This window comes from Haemorhous mexicanus, chromosome 3, assembly GCF_027477595.1.
Source record: "Haemorhous mexicanus isolate bHaeMex1 chromosome 3, bHaeMex1.pri, whole genome shotgun sequence".
NCBI lineage: Eukaryota > Metazoa > Chordata > Aves > Passeriformes > Fringillidae > Haemorhous > Haemorhous mexicanus.
Window position 1 is genome coordinate 4997753 of NC_082343.1, and position 18335 is coordinate 5016087.

At 50.4% G+C, this 18335-nt stretch overlaps 2 protein-coding genes and 1 long non-coding RNA gene across 7 annotated transcripts in view; 2 read left to right on the forward strand and 1 right to left on the reverse strand.

The window, feature by feature from the left end:
- On the forward strand, positions 1-5336 carry FBLN7 (fibulin 7). Of its 2 annotated transcripts, XM_059840619.1 has the most exons (8): positions 1-117; positions 1324-1483; positions 1583-1753; positions 2054-2179; positions 2265-2402; positions 2817-2954; positions 3962-4100; positions 4215-5336. In XM_059840619.1, the coding sequence occupies exons 1-8, from the start codon at positions 22-24 to the stop codon at positions 4585-4587; spliced, it is 1341 nt and encodes a 446-aa protein (XP_059696602.1). In that variant the 5' UTR covers positions 1-21; the 3' UTR covers positions 4588-5336. The 2 variants fall into 2 exon arrangements, with proteins under 2 accessions (XP_059696602.1, XP_059696601.1); XM_059840618.1 differs by lacking the exon at positions 1-117 and having other exon boundaries at positions 1023-1483.
- On the reverse strand, positions 465-8205 carry LOC132324477 (uncharacterized). Its single transcript, XR_009485634.1, has 4 exons — positions 8091-8205; positions 3290-3528; positions 2819-3202; positions 465-1070 (listed from the first exon to the last, which is right to left on the reverse strand). It is a non-coding gene; the product is annotated as an uncharacterized LOC132324477 (long non-coding RNA).
- ZC3H6 (zinc finger CCCH-type containing 6) overlaps positions 7742-18335 on the forward strand; it is a 13392-nt gene continuing 2798 nt past the window's right edge. The window contains exons 1-12 of one of the 4 annotated variants that reach the window (XM_059840606.1): positions 8189-8369; positions 9779-9919; positions 11972-12152; positions 12437-12562; positions 13120-13375; positions 13576-13715; positions 13808-13924; positions 14838-14949; positions 15441-15550; positions 16030-16283; positions 16716-17218; positions 17613-17852. In XM_059840606.1, coding sequence (XP_059696589.1) covers positions 12488-12562; positions 13120-13375; positions 13576-13715; positions 13808-13924; positions 14838-14949; positions 15441-15550; positions 16030-16283; positions 16716-17218; positions 17613-17852 — 1807 coding nt within the window. In that variant the 5' untranslated portion in view covers positions 8189-8369; positions 9779-9919; positions 11972-12152; positions 12437-12487. Of the gene's footprint in view, positions 8079-8146; positions 8370-9778; positions 9920-11971; positions 12153-12436; positions 12563-13119; positions 13376-13575; positions 13716-13807; positions 13925-14837; positions 14950-15440; positions 15551-16029; positions 16284-16715; positions 17219-17612; positions 17853-18335 lie in introns of those variants that run through there. The other 3 variants (XM_059840608.1, XM_059840604.1, XM_059840605.1) reach the window with 3 other exon arrangements.

Here is an 18335-nt window from a genome sequence, read left to right on the forward strand (position 1 = left end):
GCGGCGGGGCCGCACCGCACCATGGCGGGGCCGCGGGGGGCGCGGGGCCGCCTCCCGCCGCTGCTGCTGCTGCTGCTGCCGCTGCTGCTACCGCTCCCGGCCGCGCCGGCCGCCCAGGTGAGGGGGGACCGGGACCCCGGGAGGGGCTTTGGGGGGGCGCGGGGCTCCTCTCCGCTTCCCGCTCGCTCCCCGCTGCCGTGCGCCCCGACAGCCCCGCAGCGCTGCCCGCGCTCCTGCCCCGGCAAACAGGTGGGCAAAGCCCCAGCCCGCGCTTAAACTGCACATGAGCCGCGCTTAAAGCGCGCGCGGCTTCTTCTCGGCTCTTTTCGCCCTTCTTACCCCACACCTGAAGCTGCTCCCGAGCACACCGGGAGCAAAGAATCCCCGTTTGGGGCTTTTTTGGGGGGATTTTCCAGCTTTGCGATGGCTCAGCATCCCGCCGGAGCTCACGCTGGCTCACGGAGTTAAACCCAGCCCTAACAAAGAGCTGTTTATTAAAGCCAGCGACGCGCCAGCATCTATTTGCTTTTGCCTCCCTTCCTCTGGGCTCGGGGTATCCCAGAGCTGCCAGCACAGCCCGGCTCATCCCCCCCGCCAGCCCGGGACCCCCGAACCGGCTCCCGGGGAAGCAGAAGACACCGAGCGCATTGCTTGGGCTGCTGTGTCTGTCTTCTCTCAACCCTCAGCAGCTCTTTGGAAACGGGAATCATTCCACAGTGCGGTTATGGAAAGGGGGGAAGAAATCCCTTCGACCAGGTGGGACAGAGGCCACCACCTCCGCTCGCTTTCCCGGAATTCCATAGCCCCCAGGCCAGTCCCTGTGCGCTTTCTCCCCACTGCGCTCCCCAGATTTCTGAGCTCTGGGAACGGCTTTGCTCTTTTTCCTCGGTTTGAAGTCAATTCCGCAGGAATCCCATAATAACGGTGCCCGTCTCCGGCATGAGTCAGTCCCGTGGGAGCGATCGGTTTGCAGGCAGGAGTCCCACCAGCGTTCCTGGCCCCGGCAGAGCTCACAAGACAGCTGTTTTCCTCTTCTTTTGTCATGTGGAAGTGGGACAGGGCTGGAGCTCCTGCAGGATGAAACATGAGTTATAGCATCTCTCCCACAAAGCGATCCCAGCCCTGCCTGGAGCACAGGCCTAGGTGGAAAAAACTCCTGGATCTGGGTAAATGCGGGGAAAAATACAAAGTCAGGGCGCTCAGGGAACATCGGATGCTGTGGAGCTCCCACGCCAGCCTCCTCCCACGGGCAGCAGGTTGGCTCCTGGGAGGAGTGGCAGCACAGGGAGGTCCCCATCCCTGTCCCTATCCCTGTTCCCGCAGAGCTGCCTCAGCAGGCAGCAGCTCCTGGCTGCCATCCGGCAGATGCAGCAGCTGCTGAAGGGGCAGGAGACGCGGTTCTCCGAAGGGCTGCGCGCTGTCAGGAGCCGCCTGAGCACCATCCACGCCTCCCTGGCCAAGGCCGCCCCCGAGCCACCCGCCGGTGAGTCCCTGGGACAGCATTCCAGGGAAATAGCAGGTAAAGGGTGCTTTGGAAGGATAAGGCCCCCTCCAAACTCATCCCCTTTCCATGGTCTTGCAGCTGCCTGTCCTGCCCTCCAAGCCCCTGCGGATGGGAGAAAGTTTGGCACCAAATATTTGGTGGATCACGAGGTTCACTTTGCCTGTGATCCAGGATTCCATCTCCTGGGCTCTAGCACACGGATATGCCAGGCCAACGGCAGCTGGACAGGGCAGGAGGCCCACTGTGCAGGTACTATTCATTGCCTGCCCTGGAATGTCCTTTGGAAAAGTGGATTTATATAAACACGGGGGGATATCAGGGTGCTCAAAGTGGGGAGGGATCACAGCTGCCCCCAAAATTCCAGAGATGGTTTTGGGATTTTTCTCTCTTAAGGAAAACTGGGAATTACAGCTCAACTGGAGAGATGAGGGGAAACGGTATCCTGGCAATGATGTGTGACAGGGTACCAAAGCATCCCGGTGTGTGCAGCATTCCTGAGCCTTGCTTTCCAAAAGGAGATAACATGGAACGTGCTTGCTCCTCCCGCAGAGATCAGAGAGTGCTCAAGCAGCCCCTGCCAGAATGGCGGGACGTGCCTGGAGGGTCTCAACCACTTCAAATGCCTCTGTCCCCCGCGGTGGACCGGAACCACCTGCCAGTACCAGGCTCAGACTGGTGGGTGACCCTTGCTGGGGCATAAATGCGAGTATTTCATCCCCCCAACCTGATCCCAACTCCCCATCCTGCCGTTTTTCCGCAGCTCCTCCCACCTGGAGCGTGACGGATGACCCGGCCTTCAGCCGGCAGCCCCGCTGTGCCCAGATCGCCCAGACCCAGCAGTGCAGCTGCGATCCCGGCTTCCACATGAGCGGCACGTCTCCCAACGGGATCTGCCAGGGTGAGCCGGGATACGGGATGCGGGGCTGCCTCGGTGCCTGGTCCCCTCACAGGGTCACGAATTCACATTGGAAGGGACCACAGTGGCTCAGCCCACGATCCCAGAGCACACAGCACGGGATTGTGCCCAGCTGGTTCTGGAATATCTCCAGTGAGGGATCGGCCGCTGCTCCAAGCTCCTTCAGGAGGCTCCAAGCTCTTCATCCCAGCCATGGATGGCGGAGCTCAAATTGGGCCCAGTGTCGCCCTCTGCGGGACACCGCTGGGCACAGCCCTCAAGCTGTGCTCCCATTCCCTGGAATCTGCCATCGGCCCGCTTCCAACCCACCTCATGCCCGCTCCTCCGGCCCGCGCTCGCTACCTGGGTTTTCCCAGGAGGCTGGAGCGAGAGCTCCGTGAATCCCTGTCTCCGCAGACCTTAACGAGTGCGAGGTGTACCAGCAGCAAGGGGGACCCCGGCTCTGTGCCCACGCCTGTGTCAACATTCCCGGCTCCTTCCACTGCTCCTGCCCCGCCGGATACGTCCTGCTGGGCGACGGCAAGAGCTGTGAAGGTGAGGAGGCTGGAATCCACTTGGTCCCAAGCACTCTGCCATTTTTACCCCACTTTTTTCTCCATATCCAAGGGAAAGGCTGGTGTAGAGGGGAGGGGGATGATGGAGTGATGCTTTGCAGGATGGCAGCGGATGGAGGATGTTTGGATTGGCAGGAGCTCCAGCTGGATGTGGAGCTGGGTGGGGAAATGAATCCCAGGGCTGTGCTGGGGAAGGGAAAACTCCACCAGAGTGCTTCAAAAGAATCCCTAAAAATTAAAATAAAATGCTTTTCTGGAAGCATGGCTGCTCCTCTCCCTCTCCTCCTATCCCTTTCCCTCTTCCCTCTCCCTTACCTCTCTGGATGATGGAGCGACACTTTGGGTCTGCACCTCCTTGAAGACAACCCCACTGTGACTGTGGGGATGTTCCTGGAGCAGGGAATTCTTGGGAAGAGCCAAAAGTAATGTTAAACCCTCCAGAATTCCATGATCAGTTCAGAGAGTGGCAGCATCTCCCCCAATCCAAGGAAATTGGGGTGCAGGTAGAAGGCAGCAGGTGGGAATGGCGGGAGGCCAAAACCTCTGAAAGGCTCCTGAAAAACAGGGAAATTTTGGTGCCCTGAAGCGTTGATTGCTGCAGTTCAGGGTGAGAAAATCCCTATTTCCCCATTCCTCCCTGATTTTCCTGTGTTCCATGGCATCTCACTAATGCTCCCAGCAAATCCTCTGCATTCCAGCTCCTGCCAGGCGTCCCACGGGTGTTCAGTAAATAAAAAGGGACGGTGTTTCCAAACAATCAAGCAGAAAGTTTGGAAAAGCAGCTGCCTTCCTGCTGGCGAGGGCTGCTCTTAACCCATGCTGGCCTGGGGCAGAGCTTGGGGAGAGGAGATGGAATTCCGGGATGCTCCCATATTTTTTGGAACGCGTTTAACCTGTTTCAATGTGGTTTTGCCTATTTTCTGATGGAAAGGTGAGCTCAGTTTGAGGCTTCCAGGCCCTGACCCTGCTTCCCCCCCTCTTTTCCAGATATTGATGAGTGCTCTCTATCCCAGGATAACTGCACAAGCGGGAGCACCTGCATCAACACTGGGGGGGGATTCCAGTGCGTCACCCCCCAGTGTCCCCCGGCCGCTGGCAACGTCTCCTACGTCAAAACCTCCCCCTTGTAAGTGTGGGGCACAAAACCCACGGCACGGCATCCCTATGGATCCAACGCCAGCGAGGCGGGGGCCACGGAGGCCGCATCCCCAAAAACCTCCCGTTGCTTTTCTTTCCGCAGCCAGTGCGAGCGCAACCCGTGCCCCATGGAGAGCCGCTCGTGCCACCAGGCCCCCAAAACCATCTCCTTCCACTACCTCCCGCTTCCCTCCAAGCTCCAGACTCCGGCGCCGCTGTTCCGCATGGCCACGGCGGCGGCTCCGGGCCGGCCGGGCCCCGACAGCCTCCGCTTCGGCATCGCGGGCGGCAACAACCGCGGGCACTTCGTGGTGCAGCGCTCGGACCGGCACACCGGGGAGCTGCTGCTGGTGCAGAGCCTGCGGGGGCCCCGCACCGTCCACGTGGACGTGGACATGGCCGAGTACCTGGACCGGGTGTTCCAGGCCAAGCACCTGTCCAAAATCACTCTCTTTGTCTCGGCTTACGAGTTCTAGGGGTGGCTCCTGCTCCCTGCTCAGCATCCCATGGCTCCCAGGGAAAGTCCGGGCTGGAGCTGCTCTGCAGCCACCTGGCCTCCCTACTCTGTCCCAAAGTTCTTCTTCCCATGCGGATTTACACCACCAATTTAGGTGGACGGGCATTGGGAAGCCCCATCCTCATCCCGGCTCCAGAGAGATGATGTCCTGCAACAGCAGATGGAAACCACAGCCCCTATTTCCTTTGAATTCCCATTTTTTCCTTTAGGAAGCAGTGAAACCAAGTGTGTGGGAAGAGGGAGGCTCATGGCCTTTCCTGCTCCCCTCCCTTGTTGCACCCAGTCCTGCTCCCTAAAAAACACACTTCCACTTCCCTTTGGATGCTGAGAATCCCCCTGGCAGCCTGCAGGGATTGAGGTCTGGTGCCTCAATCCCCTGGGACTGATCAGGGCTGGAACACTCCATGAACATCCACCTGGGTGCCCTCCTTGGCAAGTGGGGCAAAGGAGGAATTCCAGGGCTATCCCTGCTCCTTAAACCTCTCAAATGGGGATCCCCCACAGATCCTCTTCACAGCAGAGCTTCAGCTGTATGTGGAGGTGGGAGTATTCCCTGCTCCATCAGTCAGAGCCTCCATCCTGGCATAGGAATGCTGGGAAGAGCTGGGATTCAGCTTTTCCCAGGGGGATTCACCCTCCTGCTTGTGCATGTTCTGCATGTTCCCTCATCCCACTGGATTTAGTACAATTAAAGGATGATGTAAAGGATGTCACCGGAGTGAAGCACCTGATGGATATGTGGATGGGGGAATGCTCACCTGGAGCATCCAAGGGGAATTGTGGTCTGGGAGGGCAAGAACCCATTATCCATGGTTTTATTTTCCTGCTTTGTTTTGTTTGGGAGGGGCTGGCTGATAGCGGGGGGCTCATTCCCAGCGGAGCATACTCATCCCTAAGCGTTTTCAGCCTGAAGCATCTTTCCCCCCAAGGAATCCTCACCCTGGGAATCCTCATCCCTGAGCATCCTTTCCCCAGGGAATCCTCACTCCCTTACATCCTGCTGAGCTGCACCCACTAAAACCACTCCCACTCCTTGTCCCCAAGATGGATCTGCCTCCTCTGGGGGATTGAGCTCCTGGATTTTTGGGGGGTATAGGAGCCTGGGAAGGGGCTGGATCTCTCCAGCAGAACAAGAAGGGACATTCAGAGCTGTTGTCGGCGGATGGAGGATGTTTGGATTGGCAGGAGCTCTGGCTGGACGTGGAGCTGGGCAGGGAAATGTATCCCAGGGTTGTGCTGGGGGAGGGAAGGGAAAACTCTAGAGTGCTTCAAAAATATCCCGAAAAATTAGGAGAAAATGCTTTTCTAGAAGCACGGCTGCTCCTCTCCCTGCCGCTTCCCAGCCTGGCTGTGCACGCTCCTCCAACAGGCCATGACCCTGTCTTGGGATGATAACAAAATCTGGGAGCTGAACACCAGGAATTTGGGAGAGGACAAGCTCCTGACAGAGCAGAATAGTTTCCATCTGCTGCTTTCTCCGGATAACACAGCTGGAGACGGGCGCCTGGACCACGCTCCGGAGGCTTTTCCTTGCGGCACCATCCCAAACTGACAACATTTTCCTAATTCCCGAGGCCAGGGTGAGCTGGTTTCTCCCTTCCAGCCCTGGAAAAGTTCAAGTTCGGCTCTTTGCCTTTCTCAACCTCTGGCTGCCATTCCAGTTGACTAAAGGATATTTTTTTCCCTTCCCAGAGCAGCCGCTCCGGCATCTTTCAGACTTCCTGAGGTTGGAATTTGCACAGAGAGGCTCTTCCGGTCTTGAAAAATACAACTTTCATTTGGGATAATAATATCTGGGAGCTGAAAAAATAGCAGGAATGCTTCTGCTTCCCTTTGGTGGGCGCAGCTGGCCCCGGATGTGCAGTCCCAAAAACACCATTTCTCACCCCAGATTGTTCAACCAAAAATTTAGGATTCTTCCTTCGAGTCCAGATTTAGGATTCCTTTTTTCTTTGCCTATGGCCCAGGGAGATGATGCTGAGTCCTGTGGGCATCAGCTCCAGGGCTCCATCTGTGCTGATGGAGCTCATTAGTCCTAAGCAGCTCTAATGACGCTCCCCAGCCGCCGCCTCGTCCTCTGTAGGAATGCTGTTTTCCAGCCTTTTTCTTGGATTTACCAGACTTCCCCGATGATCAGGACCCTGGCTCCTGCCTGCCTTGCTCAGGTGTGTGAGGCCCAAGGGAGATGATTCTTCCCTGAAGGATCTGAGGCTCCTCCCGCTCGGAATCCCGTGGGAATCCATGCGAGCGTTCCACCTTGTTTTTATAAAGTTTATTCGGTTGCTAGCACTGAAAAAAGTCTTGTCCCGTATCCTGAAAAGTCCCGAGAGGCAGGGAGACAGCCTGGACAGGATAAAAATGTAACTTTTCCCGGGAACGTTTGATTAAACGTCATTTAAGTGACTCTGACAAACACGTCTTCTCTTCGCCCACCGCATTTTTATTAAGTGACTGTCTTGGAACCGCTTTATCCCGGGTTTTGTCACGCCCTGACCCCGACAGCGACTCCAGGCACCGCTTCTGTCCCGCCCTGGGGCCACACACTCCCTGTTTAATTACGAGCGTCACTAATTAATGACGCACCGGCCGCCAGGGGGCGCTGCCCACAGTGCGTGAGGAGGGGCGGGGGCGCCGGCCATGACGCAGCGGCGGGAGGGGAGGCCCATTCCCGCTCCCGGTACCCGTCCCGGTTCTCGCCAGCCGGAAGCCGCCGCCCTTTTCCCCCCTTTTCCCTCCCTTTTCCCCCCTTTTTCCCCACCATTCCCGGGGGGACGCCGCCACCACGTGACAGGCGCGGGGCACGTGACACCACGCGCGGCGAGGCCCCGCCCCCTTCGCGCGCGCACGGCGGCGGCGGCGGGCGAGGGGAAGCGGAGGAGGGTGGGGCCCGCGCGTGACGTCGCTGCGAGGTTGATGGGCGTGGCGGGAAGCCAATCAGCGCGCGAGACGCGGCGGCCGCGGCCAATAGCGGTGCGTGGAGGGGCGGGCCCCAGGGCTGCGGCGGAGGAGGAGGAGGAGCGCGGCGGGCGGCGGCGGCGGCGGCGTGAGGGGACGCGACGACATCGCGGCCCCGGCGGGCGCGGAAGACGCTGTGGCGGCGGCGGCGGCGCGTGCGGGCCGCGGGCGCTGAGCGAGCGTGTGCGGGCAAAGCGCCGGGGGCCGCTGCCGCCGCTGCTGCTGCCGCCGTTCTCCTCCTCCTCCTTCTCTTCCCTCAGCCGCCGCCGCCATTTTGTGCGAGTGCCTCGCGCGGGCGCCATGTTTGTAAGGAAGAATTAGGGCCGCCATCTCCGGCCAGCAGCACCTCCCTCCCCCCGTGTGTGTGTCCTCCCGCTCTCCTGTGCCCCGGGGCTGCCGCTCGAGCCGCCGCCGCCGCCACCGCCTCCCCGCAGCGCCCGCGCGGGGCGGCCGGGCCCGGGCGCTGAGTGCCCGTTAGTGTCTCACTAAGTAACCGTGAGTGCAAACCTTCATCATCTCTCCTCACTGAGGGGCCCGGCCCTCCTCCTCCTCCTCACCGAGCCGCCCCCAGCGCGGCCGTGCGCGCCGCCGCCGCCGCCTCCTCCCGCCGCTCCGCACCGCGGGCAGCGGCGGGGCCCTGCCTTCCTCCACCTCCCTCCTCCTCCTCCTCCTCACCACACCACAGCCAGGCACAATGGCCTTTGAAAGCCTGTTCTCCAAACCCCCAAACCCAGTTCTTGACCCAAACATGCCCGACTCTGACAGGCAACATGCAGGGGACGAAAGGTCGAGTAACATTCTTCTCTCTCTCCGCTTCTCATAATGGTGGTACTTAGTGGGGTGATGCTGGTAATGATGATGATGATGCTGATGATGATGATGATGCTCTGTTAATGTGCCTGAGGGGGTTAACGATGTTTTTGGGGGGCAGGTCACCTTCAGGCTGGAGCGGGGTGGTGGTGGTGGGGAATGCAAATTGGGGAGGGGGGGTGTCACTGCATTAAAAGTGCATTTTTTTAGCAAGGTTTTAATTTTTCCTTTTGGAATGCATGCGTTTTTACATCTTCATTGATTTATTCTGGCTGGGAAGGGGGGCTGTTTGCCATTCTTTCCATAAATTGCACTTTCCAGGGGGTGTCTGTTGAATGTCACCATTGTTCTCTGTCTCAGGCAGGAAAGGGTGCTCCGAGTTGGGCGGGTTTTTTATTTTTGGCTGTTTTTGTTGATACCACAATCTCTCACTAGAGCCATATTTAACGTCATTTTCTTGCCAGATTCCACCTTACACATTTAACTGGATCTTTTTTATGCAGATTAAGGGCTGACTGACGTTATCTTTGCCACCTCTCAATCCCCATGCGCAGAAACCCAGAGTCCTGTTCCTGGTGAAAGGACCTCTGTTGCTCCCTCCCTCCTTCCCTCCCTCTTTTTCTCTCCTGCAGCTGCTGGAAATTCAAATCCTTTCTCCAGGCAGCTCTGGCCTTCCTAACTAGTTCCAAAAATACTGTGCCAGGGTGGCAGTTACCAGTGCTTGAGCCTACATCTACCCTGAGCATTCCTGACAAAGCTGCAGGAGTTAAAAACGCCGGGGTTTTGGCATTCCCGGAGCTTGGCCTCCCCCCACACGGCTCCACAACCATTTGTGGCACTTCAGAGGACCAGGAAACACTGGGGAAAAAAAACAAACAAACAGACAAAAAAAAAAAAAAAAAAAAAGGCTTGTGGGTAAATGCTAAACTGTTTCCTTGTTGTAGAAAAGAGTCCCGAGTTTTGTGTTATAAACTGGGACATGGTCCCAAAATGCTCCTCGGGTTTGGTGCAAGGGTCAGGGCAGAGCCCAGAGCTGCTGGTGCTTGTTTTCCCCTTTCTGCTTGTCCTTGGGAAATGCTCCTGGGATTTAGTGCAAGGGTCAGGGCAGAGCCCAGAGCTGCTGCTCCTTGTTTTCCACTTCCTGGTTGTCCTCAGGGAAGGGATCCCTAAAATGGGCCTGGGCTTTAGTGCAAGTCCAAGGCAGAGCCCAGAGCTCCTGGTGCTTGTTTTCCCCTTCCTGCTTGTCCTTGGGCAAGGGTGGAAGTTGTGTCGTGCTCTGTTTTCCAAGCTGAGTGCACACCAGGAATCCACTGGGATCTCTGGAGCTGGGGCAGAGTTGTGCTGTGGAGTTCCTGCAATCAGGCTGTGACTTTTCACTGTTTCAGGGATTGAAAATATCTGGAGTTCTCAAATCCTTGAGGACAAGCCCGAGTGACTCCGGGTAGTGCTGGGAGCAGAGTTTTTCCAGCTTGGAGTTCTCATCCTCTCACCAGCTGTTCCCACCAGTACAACCAGTTGTGACACTGGTAATTGTGAAATAGAGCCAATAAGTGCCACCTAACAACCTAATTAATTTTAATTTACAAGTGTTGCTTTATAATGTTTTAATTTATGAGGTGAAGAGCAACAGTACACACGACCTGGGAGATCATAACTTGTACTTTTTCTAAAACTTTAGCTCTGTAAAATGAGTTCATTCACTTCAAAAAAGGCCCAACTCCAAAGTTTTTGTGTTACATCAGGTGTGCAAATGTAGGACCAGTAAAACCAGTTCACTGCAGGGAACACCCATACTGGCAACCTCATGATTCCCAATCAATTTGTGCAGCAGGAATTCTGTTACTAGTTTGATTTGAGCTGATCTGTTGAATGATAAAGAAATTAGTAAAAAATAATTTTTAAAACCCTGTCCACACTTTGAATATTCCAATTTGGAAGGTTTTAATGCAGTTTTCTCAAGACAGGAATGTTCTTTAATTAGTTTTAGTTAATTCCTGTTGTTGATAATACTTTGGCGATGAAGGGTCTGAGCCTTCCAACACAGGGATCTTGGAAAGATTTTTCCTGCAAGGATTTTGTGAGGTTTTCTGGGTTCTGTGTGGGTAAATCTGTGGCAGGGTAAGAAATAAGTTGGAGGCAAGTTTATTTACACACAAATCAATGCCAGATTTCCCAGAAAATAGCTTGAAATTAATTTACTTTCACTTTTTACTGCTCCCAGCCACCCTCTGATTTTGTCTGATTTTCCCAGTGAAAATTCTCTGTTATTTGGAGTTATTTTCCTTATTAATTCCTAATTTCTTAAGCAGCACCTTAGAATCAAAATTTGGGGAATTTTAGCCATCAGGGAATTTTAACCTAAAGTAAAATTTTTAAATGAAATTATGGGGAATGAAATCCTCAATAATGTTTGAGGGTAAAGATTCCCAGAATATTTCAGAAAATGCATTCTGGGTTTGGATCTTGGACTTAAGAGCTTCTGGAGTAAATCTTCTTTGGGCATAAGGAATTCTATTTTTAAGGATGACCTGAACTAAGGTCATGGAAGGGGAGCTAAAATCCAGGTTTGAAGGTTAGAAATGAAATTAAAATACCAGAATTAGGATTTTTTTATTCTCCCTTTTCAATTATTTGTGGAACTGCCCAGGGATTTCATCAGGTTGCTTTTCCCTGGAAGGTCATTTGGCTTCTGTGCCTTTCTGATCCATTTGAGAGCTGCTCTAGGAATCCACTCAGACAGTGGGAATGTTTTCTGGGATTGTTTTCACATGTCCAGCTCCAGGTATCTGGAGGTTGTGGGAGAGGGGGGAACTCGTGAAAAGGAGGTTCTGCTCTCCCTTCCTGGTGCACAGCTCCAGTTTGGGATTTAAATGGGAATAAAAGAAGGTAAACCAGAAGAGCCTTCCTGCCTTTACACTTGAAAAATAACTTACTTTCCAAAAAATGGTGTATTTGACCATTATCTTTTCAATCCATATTTATCCAGTTGGATTTTTCCTTCTTTTTCCTTTTTTTTTCCTTTCCCCACCCCCGATTTTTTACATTCTTGAAGCTCAGTCCTTGGAAAATGCTTGGATGTTGTGGAAAGAATTTAGAGATTAGAGGGCTTTTGTAATCTTCCCTCTGCCATGCTATCCAAGGGATCGTATTACTGAGACTGGTTTACCTGGAAAGTTATTCCAGTCCTGGATGCATCCCAAAAGTGGAAATCCATGAGTGTAATTCCCATAGGAACTGGGACATGGGAACAACTTGTTTCTGTAGGTATTTTATGGAAGAGGATATTTTAATTGATCCTTGAGGGAATGAATTTAACTGACTGATATTATCAAAACATAATTGGATTTTTGGGATAGCTGCAGGTGTTTCAGGGATATTCATGTTCCAGTTTTATTTCATTATTGTAATTCCAAAAAATTCCACGTCATGCAGGAGTCATGTCTTCTCCCTGGCATATCCATTTATCCCAAAAATCACAGCTTGGGGTTGCTTCAGACTTCATAACTGTTTTTTTCCAGTGACAGGTGAGCTGGATGATAACATGGAATTTTATTGTCTTCCTGGTATCCCTCTTCCAGGGAAGATGGAGAGCTGGAAGATGGGGAAATAGATGATGCAGCCTATGAGGATGTGAAGGAACATGGTTCCAAAGGGGAGGATAAACAGAAAAATGAGAAAGGCCACCGGAAATCCCGGAAAAAACGCAAAAAAGAGAAGGAAAAGAAAAAATCCAAAAGGAGAAGACGGGACAAGCATAAGGTTAGGAGAAACCTCAACGTTTTGGAAGTTCTGATTTGATTCAGGGGTGTCCAGGACAAGGATCCAAGAAATTGGCAGAGGAATTAAAATGGGTTTATTACCATTAAGACTTGAACTGGTCTTAAATGTTCAAAGTTGAATGCAGGACTTGGAAGCTGAACCAGAGGGATTTGAGAGTTTTTAGGATAAGATGCACAATGTAAATTTATCATTTTGTGCTCATTACATTTATGGAAAGAAGATGATTTCCTCAAAATTCCCAGCTTTTTTGTTCTGTTTTCTAGCATAACTCCCCATCCAGCGATGACAGCTCCGACTACAGCCACGACTCCGACATGGAGCGCACGGAAAGGCCCCACAAGAAAAGCAGCAGCTCTTCCTACCGGGATTATGATTCCTCCTTCAGTCAGGTAGGAAGTTTCAAACTCATTCCTCACATCTTTATTGAGGTGACATTCCAAAAATACAAATATAAACAGTGTGGGTTTGGAAGTTTGGCTCCATCCCTGTGCCTGTTGTGCTGGATTTCTGGAAGCACATCCAGTTCTTATCTCCCTGAGGAGATTCCCAGATGTAAAGCAGGATCTGTGGCAGAAAATAAGCTTGATACCAATTTTTCTTCCATCAGGCAACAGGAATTAAGGAATCTTTATTATTAAGGAATCTTTTTATTGCCTGCACTTGATTTAGGCTGGTCTCAAAGGAAAAAAACTCTTGAAAAGCCACTTTTCAGTATCTAAAGTTGATTCTGCTTTTTGGGAGTTCAGTTTTCTTGGCTTTTCTCAGGTGGTGAAGTAAAATTATTAATTTTTCCTGAATAACTGATTTTCCCTGTATTATTGATGCTTTTTTTTGGGGCCAATCTGGTATTGATAAAACAGCCCCATAAATAGATTTTTAGAGCAGTTTAGAGGGGTGGGGTTTGGAAATACGGAATTGCTTCCTAATGTAATCCCTTTCCTTACAGCATGGACACGTGTCAGGGAATTACATGAGTTCCCAGAAAATGCAGCATAAAAAAAATGTCAAAAGTAAGGAATATGACAACTACAGTCATTACAGTGATGAAAACTTTGGCAATTACAACGAGGAGGAAAAGGATGAGGATTTTGCTGACCAGCTCAAACAGTACAGACAAGCTAAAGAGACTTCCAGTGGGGATTTGGGACCTCCATTCCCAAAGGAACCAGTGAAGAAACAGGGCATGAAAGGGATCCAGAAAGGTAAGGGGAGTTTTGGTGGCATTTTTGGGGTGGAGACCTGGATGAGGGAAGCTGCCAGGGATGGTTTTCCTGAGATATTTTGGCTGGTCAGAAATAACATTTCCAACAGTAGAAAGGGAGGGATTTAATTTATTCCATTTGTCTTTCTTTGATGCCATGAAAGAACCACTTTCCCTTAATTTCTGTGATCCTTTTAAGAGGTTATTCCTGTTTTCCAGGCATTTCCCAACGAGGGAACAACTACAATGTTGGAAGAGGGCGTGGAATGCAAAAGAAACTGAAGCGCAAAGATCGTGGCAGGGGCAGAGGTGGCAATAAAGGATCTGATGGCTTCCATGAGGTACCTGCAATTCCAGTCCTTATTCCCAATGGCTGCATCACCAGTGCTCCAAAAAGGAGCTGATAAAATGTGGAATTTTTTTTTTTTTCCAGGATGGCAAACCAGTGAAGAAATGGGTTAATATGAGCCAGGAGTTCATCAACCAGCACACAGTGGAGCACAAGGGCAAACAGATCTGTAAATACTTCCTTGAAGGGAGGTGCATTAAGGTAAATTTAATTATTTTGTAAAATAAATTTTTAGCAAACTTGGGTGTTGAAATTCAATATTTTGATTTCTGATGTGCTGAGGATTTCTAGATGGAATTATTTGTGGAAAAACAACCCCTTCTGTTACACATTTTGATTTAAATTCTAATAAAAATTGATATTTTTATTAATAAAACCATCCTAAACTTACCCTGAGAATGACATTGTATTAATGACATAATTTCTCAAAAGTCTGGAATCCAAATAGGCAACAATTACTGAATATATTAAATTATTTCCTGCTGATTTGGGAACTTTGAAGGAATTGCTTTGTGGTGCTAAACTTTAAAAAGTGGGATTGGTAGAAAACACAGCAACTGAATGCTTCTCACTTTTATTTGGCTCCTTGGGATTTAGCAGTGGAATTTTCTGTTTCTAACCCAAATGGTAGGAATAGAAGTGAAATGTTGTGTTTCTTGCTGCCTTTCAATACCTTTGGCTCAGATGACTATTTGCTGCCACCTTCAGTTTTAGAAGGGACTGAAAGAGCACTTGGTGTCTTTTTCAGGAAAATAAATCCTAAAAAAAATACCCAAATCTCCATCCAGCAAAAGAATCCTAAAGAATAACAGAATATATTAAAGTAATTCAGTAAAATAGTATTTCAGTGCCTTTTTAATACAAATTCCTAGGTGAAGGCAGAGAACAGGGATTGTTTTCTGGTACCATTCCATCTATTCCTTTGAATTCCAATCCAGGAATTTTCTCTATGTTCAGACCCCCTTTATTTACAGTTTTTACTGCTTATAATGGAATTTAATGTTGGTAAAGACGAAAAATCTAAAGTCAGCTGAGGAGGATGTTCTTTTTACTATACTTAGTTTTTCAGATGGATAATGGTTTCTCCTTGTTTTTTTTTCCAATTTTTTAATAGGGAGAACAATGTAAATTTGATCATGATGCAGAGATTGAAAAGAAAAAGGAAATCTGTAAGTTTTACATCCAGGGTTACTGCACCAAAGGAGAGAACTGCATTTATTTGCACAATATCCTTTAAAAGTACTTCTAAATTCACCTGAAATGTTAATTTCTATTATTTTATTTCCATTTATTTTTATATAAATGATTTCTACCATCTATTATGTAGATTAATTACAAGATTTTTTTCTCAAATACTTCAGAGGAAAAACTAAATAGGAAATTCCTGATTTGTAACATTTTCGAAAATAAAATTCCTAGAATTTTAGATACATTTACCCACACCAAACCCCTAATCTGTTCCTCTTTGTCATTATTTTGGTGCTTTCCTCTGGAATTGAGACCTTTCCCTTTTTTAATCACAATTGGAAAATTCAATCTGAAGGCCACAGAAATGGCATTTTTAGGAGAATTTTAAATGGAAATAAGAGGTAAGTTGGTTGTTAGCTTCCAAAATTTCTACCATAACAATGAATTCCTGCTGAAGAATTGAGGGATAGCTGCCAGCTGGATTTTATAACCTTCCCAAACTGTTAGGAATCCTTAACTCCTTCCTCACATGAATTCCCCTGCAAGTTCTACCACACAGGAGCAAAGTGTTATCAAGGAGATAAATGCAAATTCTCTCACGCGCCCCTGACTGCAGAAACCAAGGAGCTGTTGGATAAGGTGAGCGATCCAGATACTGGGAATATTGGGATTGCTGCACTCAGAGGGGGGAAGGGATGGAGGAGCCTTTTCCACATGCTCTGGGAAACCCTGAGCTCTGGTTTATTGGGGTATTCCCTCTCCAGTCACTGCCCACCAGGCCTTAAAAGAAAAGGGGTGTGAATCTAACACTAAAAACTTGAGGAATCTTGGAATAACTCCTTCCACTCCTATTTGAAGGAAGTGGACTTGTGGGAAATTGTTCTTCCTGAAATAGAAAAGTATTTTCTTGGCTGGGATTTGGTGTCCTGAAAAACAACTCTCAAAAATGGGTTTAGAATTCCTTTGAGTTGGATGTCAATATCTAGCACTATTGTAGAAAATAACAGGAAAATTGTTCATTTAAATATGGAAATAATATTTCAATAAAAGGCACAAGACTAAATTGAACTGGAATACTGGAAAACTGATTAAATGATTGCCACATGGCTTTGTTCTAGGTTTTGAATAATGAGGAGGAACCCCAAAATGAAGATGAGAAGGAGCTGGAGGAACTCCGGAAGCGGGGCATTGTTCCTCTTCCCAAACCCCCGCCGGGGGTCGGTCTCCTGCCAACCCCTCCGGAGCAATATCCCTTCTCCGAGTCTGACATGGAAAATTACCAAGATCCTTCAGGAGATTATAAGAAAATCCCATCTCTTTTTGAAATCGTTGTGAAGCCCACTGTGGATTTGGCACACAAAATTGGGAAGAAGTAGGTGTTGGAATGCTGGGGAGAACTCTCCTGGATATTTATCATTGTTCCTGTCAGGATTCTGGGGCTAAGTTGAGGATCTGCCAGATAGTTGATACCAGTATGCTTTCCATAGAAAGGAACTTAGGCCTGACCTTCCAGAAGTTGAGGCTTGGTTTGCATCTCCATCTGCAGGTGGAGCAGTTTGTTCCCTGCTCCAGTCTTTTTGTAGTTGGCTTTTTCTTGGGCAAAACTGATGGAGATGAGCAAATATTGGGAAAAATGTGGTTTTGGCCAAGTTAAGGAGTGTGGAATGGGTGTAGTTGGAAAATACTGCTCCTTTGGGAATTTTATCCAATGTCAGATCAAGTAAGAGTGGGAGGGAGCAAAGAGAAACAACTGTTGGTGGTTGTAGGTCCAGAATTTGATTCCTTGATTTTCTTCTGCTTCCAGGCCACCAACCTTCTACAACAGCGCGTCACCCCCGCGGCCGCCGTTCCAGGGCAACGACCCACATTCCCAGCACATGTACAATCCAGGCTCGAGTCCAGGGCCAGGTCCTGGCATGTCCCAAGGACACAACGGGCCCCCGATGCACCCCGGTTCTCCTGGGCACCATCCCTGCGGAGGCCCCCAAGGGCCGGGAATGCCGCAGAGCCCCCCCATGCAGGGCGTTCCTCCAGGGTACATGGGCCCGCAGAACCAGACTGGAATGCCCATGCAGGGGCAGCAGGGTGGGCCACCCCTCACCCCACCGGGGATGGGAGGATCCTACAATTCCCCTGGAGTGCAGGGACACATGGTGAACATGCCAAGGGACAACCACTGCCCCCCGGGGCCACAGTACCAGCAGATGCCTGGCGAGTACGAGCCCATGCAGAACCCGGCTGACTTCTACGACAACTATTATTCCCACCAAGCTGTACACAACTTCCAGCCAGCCAATAATTCTGGAGGTAAGGACATCTGCTGGATGAATTTTGGATAGAAACTTCCTGGAATCTCTTCAGTGTTCTGGCTTTCTCAGCTGGTGCTGTTCAGTTGTGGTGTTAAGTCATGTTATGCTTTAGGGTGAAATGGGATATTGGGAAGAAATCCTTTCTTGTGAGGGTGGGGAGGCCCTGGCAGAGTTTTCCCAGAGAAGCTGTGGCTGCCCCATCCCTGGAAGTGCACCAGGCCGGGTTGGATGTGGCTTGGAACAGCCTGGGATAGGGGAAGGTGTCCCTGCCATGGCATGGCACTGGATGTCCTTTAAGCTCCTTTCCAACCCAGTTCATTCCATGATTCCATGTTTTAGCTAGCTGTCAACATTTCTCTAGGAGAACTGCTAACTGGAGTTTTGTCCTGCAGATGGAGCATGGCACGGAGAATTTACGGATCACCAGGCTCACCTCATGGCTCCGGAGTCCCATCCAGGCGGGAGCGAGTCGGACTGCATGGGTGGCCACATGGGCCACAACCAGGGCATCAACGTGCCCGATTTCCTGCCGGCCATGCAGAAGGCCCTGTATGTGAGGCTCAGCCAGAAGCACCAGCGGGATGGAGACTCTGCCAGCAGCCAGGGCCAGAGGGCCATGAGCAAAGATGAAGGTGAGCAGGGTTTGGTTGGAATTCTCATCATACTTAATGGCCGTGGTCAACAAATTGGTTGACGTTGACTCACATCATGTCACTCTTCGCAGTTATTGGGAATAGTTATTGGAAGCAGCAGCAGCTCAGTATTTTCAGCTCTTCTTCCCAGCTTGTTCTAGGATCTTAGTGTAGGTTCAGTCCATCCTAGCTCCAGTGAGTAATCTTTGGATCTAATTGCACTTTTAAAAGGTCCTTTGGTTGATAATTACTTTGGAAAATCCCTTGTTGGACCAGAGGGGGTGTTTCTCGCTGCCAGGACTGGAAGTGCATCCTCTGTCCTCTTTCTTCAGGTGCACCTCTTGATCTCTTTCTTCTAGAGCAGCATTTTTGCTTCTCTGATACCCTTTGAAATAAAATACTGTAATTTCTTCCCTTCCTGAATCTCAACCTCTCCTACAAACTTTGGGATTTGGATTAAGTAAGGCAGCAAATTTGTAATTT

What these genes read in the sequence shown, in the direction of transcription:
- FBLN7 (XM_059840618.1), top strand. Translation starts at nt 1,171, where the DNA reads ATGCGGGGAAAAATACAAAGTCAGGGCGCTCAGGGAACATCGGATGCT. An exon ending in GCAGGAGGCCCACTGTGCAG is followed by an intron (nt 1,754 to 2,053) that starts GTACTATTCATT and finishes CTCCTCCCGCAG; the next exon opens with AGATCAGAGAGTGCTCAAGC. An exon ending in CCAGTACCAGGCTCAGACTG is followed by an intron (nt 2,180 to 2,264) that starts GTGGGTGACCCT and finishes GTTTTTCCGCAG; the next exon opens with CTCCTCCCACCTGGAGCGTG.